Below are 4,192 nucleotides of genomic sequence, written 5' to 3' on the forward strand. Positions count from 1 at the left end.
GTGAACAGCGATCAAAACACCGCCACCAGCTGATTTAAATAAACGTCTGCTGCTTTTCCTGAAGAAACACGGTTGTTCCATACTGTTTTGGCCGGATTTGGCATCTTGCCATTACGGTAAAAAGGCCATGGTGTGGTACGCCGCCAACAACGTGCAGGTGATTCCCAAGGACAAGAATGCTCTCAACACGCCAGAGCTCCGCCCAATTGAGAAATACTGGGCTATTGTCAAGCAGAACCTAAGGATGACCAAAAAACTGTTAAAGACGAGCAGCAGTTCAAGGCAAACTGGTTTTCTGTGGCTAAGATGGTGGACAAGGTGGCTGTACAAAATCTGATGGCAGGGGTTAAGCGTAAGGTCCGGCTATTTGGATTTGGAAAAGCAAAAGCCTAACAGAATATTTTTCCTGAATTCGATACTAATTAAACTTGAAAAAGAAATTTAATTAGATTTGTGAAATAAACGTATTCACTGATTTACACGTGTTTTCGCTAGACCAAATTTTGACCGAATCACCCTTTAAAGGGTAGTTATTTACGGACTTGACAAACAAACTGAATAAAGATTAACTCTACTCCCCCACTAAAATCTGCGTTAACATGTATGAATTCCACCAATTTTCATAAAAAATTGACATCATAATAAAATGTTACCTCGAACTTATAATCAAAGGTTTGAAGAACCTCTTAGCTTAAAGAAACTATAATTTCAAAGTAGTCGATGATTCCTTCGAATTCAGCTACAGTATTTGAAAGACCCAAATACTAGTATTTCATTAGCTACTTGCTAGCATCCTCAGTCGGTTATCGACTACTTTGAAATTATAACCTCGAACCATTTTGTAAAAAAATTTTTTTTTTGTTAAAATTTATTTAAAAAAAATCAAACAACACTTTATTTAGATGTCTCTACCAGTCAGGTCTTTGTCAGATCTCAAAACTTGCGACTATGATTTTCTCTTTGGAATTTTGAGTCCGAATTTCCCATTGTGCCCTGTTAGCAGTAATAACCCGTTACGATCTGAAATTTTAATTCACGAAACTTTTATTTCGAATGAATCCTCAACTATCGCTGAACAGCTTCCAAATAATTTAATCTAAAAGATGGTTCACAATGCAGTTTGTTTGAAAGAAAACATCTTTTGTTTTCCTTGAAGCGAAAGTTGTTTTGCAATCCTGCAACATCATCGACCACCGCCATCATCGTCCATCGATTTTCAATGGAGATTAAAGGATGGAGTCGTTATTGTTTTTGTTTCCCAAACGTAAAATTAATTGGTCGGTTTTTTTCTCGTTTGGTTGGCTTTAGTTATCCTTGCAGCTCAAACAATGCACCACTGGAAGGGTGACTTGTACGTAGAATTTTCCGCGAAAAACTCGCGACGTCGAACGACGATGGACGTTTCCGGAAACTGCCTCGGGATATTGTTGAGCCACGCAATTGGATCCCCAAATGATGGAGGACAGATTCGCGTCAGCTTTTATCGAGTGGTGGTGAGGTTGATGAGCGAGCTGTATCAATGAAAAAAAAATCAGAAGAGATACACTGTTGTCAGTAAGCCCGTCTAGACTCAATCAGTTAGTCAAGTCAGTCCATGCTGCGGGATGAGTCGAGACGTCAATGCATGATGGCTTGGGCGCCGCCGTATCGGAATTCAATGTTCCGGTCTGCTGGATTCCGCTGTCATTTCCGGTGCAAATAAATACCAGTTGACGAAGTGAAGGGCATTGAAGGACGGCTTCCACTGTTGTTTGTCAGGATTCGCTGAATATTCCTCCAAGGAAATGGGAATGGTTCATTTTCAATTCATTGTGTCTATTAGGCATTTTTAAAATTTTGTGTTCTAATTTTGCTTTAATGGTTTTCACTTCCCAATCTTTCTTCTGTCGGCATTTAGTCCTAATATTCTTTTATTGTTTCTAATTGTGTGCAGAATTTACATTCATAATCCCACCCAAAAACTGAATTGAGCAATAAAAGAGCAATTCGCTGCCGGCAATTGAATGCTGCAATTCAACATAACTCCTAACGGCTATCACAAATCTCCGCAACAGATTTAATTATGTGCCACAAATTGCAGCACACGAAACCCATTCACTCGGAAGTAGCGAGGAAAGGCCAGGAAAGGAGGAATCATTTAAACTAAAATCTTCGGTCAGCCCATCCGGACAGTTTTGCAAAAAAGGGGGAAAAGGCGGAAAATATACACCCAACAATCACGCTCGCATTTGGGGAATTTTTGCCGGCACACTAAAGAGGATTTCATTTTTGCACGAAAACAACTTTTAATCCTTTCTCTCTTGCCTGCCCGCCTCACAGCCATCAGTTTTAAGTCTTCCGGATGATTCTATTCCAATTATTATGACCACCACCACTTTTCCCCCCAGAAACTCACATCGTTCCCCAGGAGATTGGGAACAATTATATGAATTAATTTACCCATTCTGATGGCTCCCAAGAAGAATGAATGGGCCCAACTTCGAAACCATCCATCCATCACCCTCATTAAAAGGGCAGATATTGTTTAAATTTGTGTGCTTCCACAAGTTTTGCCCCGATGATGTGAGGAAAAGAACAGAGCGAAGAAGCCCATTAAGCGGAATTAATGATTCGAAATGGTAATGTGACATGCAATAAATTAAAATTAAAAATATTATTTTTCCCGAGGCTGAGCTGGGACGACTCATTTTCGAACTTGAGGCCCAGTAATGCGGAAGGAATGCGAAATCTTCAAACGGGTTTGGCGTGTGATTTTGGAAACAGTGGGCCGCTGAAAAATGATTTGAGAAATATTTTAAAACAACAACCTAGAACTTTTATCTATAAAACAAAATCATAAAAAAATTATAATTTTCATAATTCTGAAACATTAAATTATGATTACAGAATTTCTAAAGCAGTTAACAAAAAAAATATTTGAAAAAAAAAAAGTTCAAAATTGTATACAGGATAAAAACATTTGGAAATAATCATAATTTTCATAAAAATATCTATGATTGCAACTTATTGGGTAAAAAAACAATTGCTGGAGGAATGATGCAATGAGGTAACGTGGGCTCCAATAATCGGTCAATTTAACGATTGATTGTTAAAACTTCAAGAATCATGACAATTTTGAAAATTTTGTCAATAATTTCAAATTCGTCGTTTTGGCAGTTTTGTCAATTCAATAACGTTTTCAATTTTGAATTTTTTGTCAATTTAGTTATAATGAACAATTTTGTCAATATCATATTTCAAATTCGATTTTTTAACTTTTTTAATTTGCATGAAAACATAAATCAAAAGAATTAAAATTGACAAAACTAGCAAAACTGACAAGAACTCGAAAATCTAACGAAATTGACAAATGAAATAATAAGTTACAAAACATGAAAGACAAAACTGTCGATTTTGACAAAACTGCTAGCATTGACAAAATTGGACCAGTCTGCAAATCGATAAAATAGACAAAATAACCAAAAATAAAACAAGGAAAAAATTTACAGAATGAAAAAAAAACAAAGTTTAAAATAACCAATTCATCAAAATTGAAAAAAATTGACAAAATTGACAAAATTGACAAAATTGACAAAATTGGCAAAATTGACAAAATTGACAAAATTGACAAAATTGACAAAATTGACAAAATTGACAAAATTGACAAAATTGACAAAATTGACAAAATTGACAAAATTGACAAAATTGACAAAATTGACAAAATTGACAAAATTGACAAAATTGACAAAATTGACAAAATTGACAAAATTGACAAAATTGACAAAATTGACAAAATTGACAAAATTGACAAAATTGACAAAATTGACAAAATTGACAAAATTGACAAAATTGACAAAATTGACAAAATTGACAAAATTGACAAAATTGACAAAATTGACAAAATTGACAAAATTGACAAAATTGACAAAATTGACAAAATTGACAAAATTGACAAAATTGACAAAATTGACAAAATTGACAAAATTGACAAAATTGACAAAATTGACAAAATTGACAAAATTGACAAAATTGACAAAATTGACAAAATTGACAAAATTGACAAAATTGACAAAATTGACAAAATTGACAAAATTGACAAAATTGACAAAATTGACAAAATTGACAAAATTGACAAAATTGACAAAATTGACAAAATTGACAAAATTGACAAAATTGACAAAATTGACAAAATTGACAAAATTGACAAATTGAC

The 4,192-nt window shown here is 34.3% G+C and overlaps 1 protein-coding gene across 1 annotated transcript in view; it reads left to right on the forward strand.

Moving 5' to 3' along the window:
* Nucleotides 1-1,328: 1,328 nt before the first annotated feature.
* Nucleotides 1,329-4,192, forward strand: part of LOC129743367 (dendritic arbor reduction protein 1-like) — a 34,068-nt gene continuing 31,204 nt past the window's right edge. The window contains exon 1 of the mRNA XM_055735353.1: nt 1,329-1,493. Within this exon, the coding sequence (XP_055591328.1) occupies nt 1,329-1,493 (165 nt within the window). The remainder of the gene's footprint in view (nt 1,494-4,192) is intronic.

This window comes from Uranotaenia lowii, chromosome 2, assembly GCF_029784155.1.
Source record: "Uranotaenia lowii strain MFRU-FL chromosome 2, ASM2978415v1, whole genome shotgun sequence".
Taxonomy (NCBI): Eukaryota; Metazoa; Arthropoda; class Insecta; order Diptera; family Culicidae; genus Uranotaenia; species Uranotaenia lowii.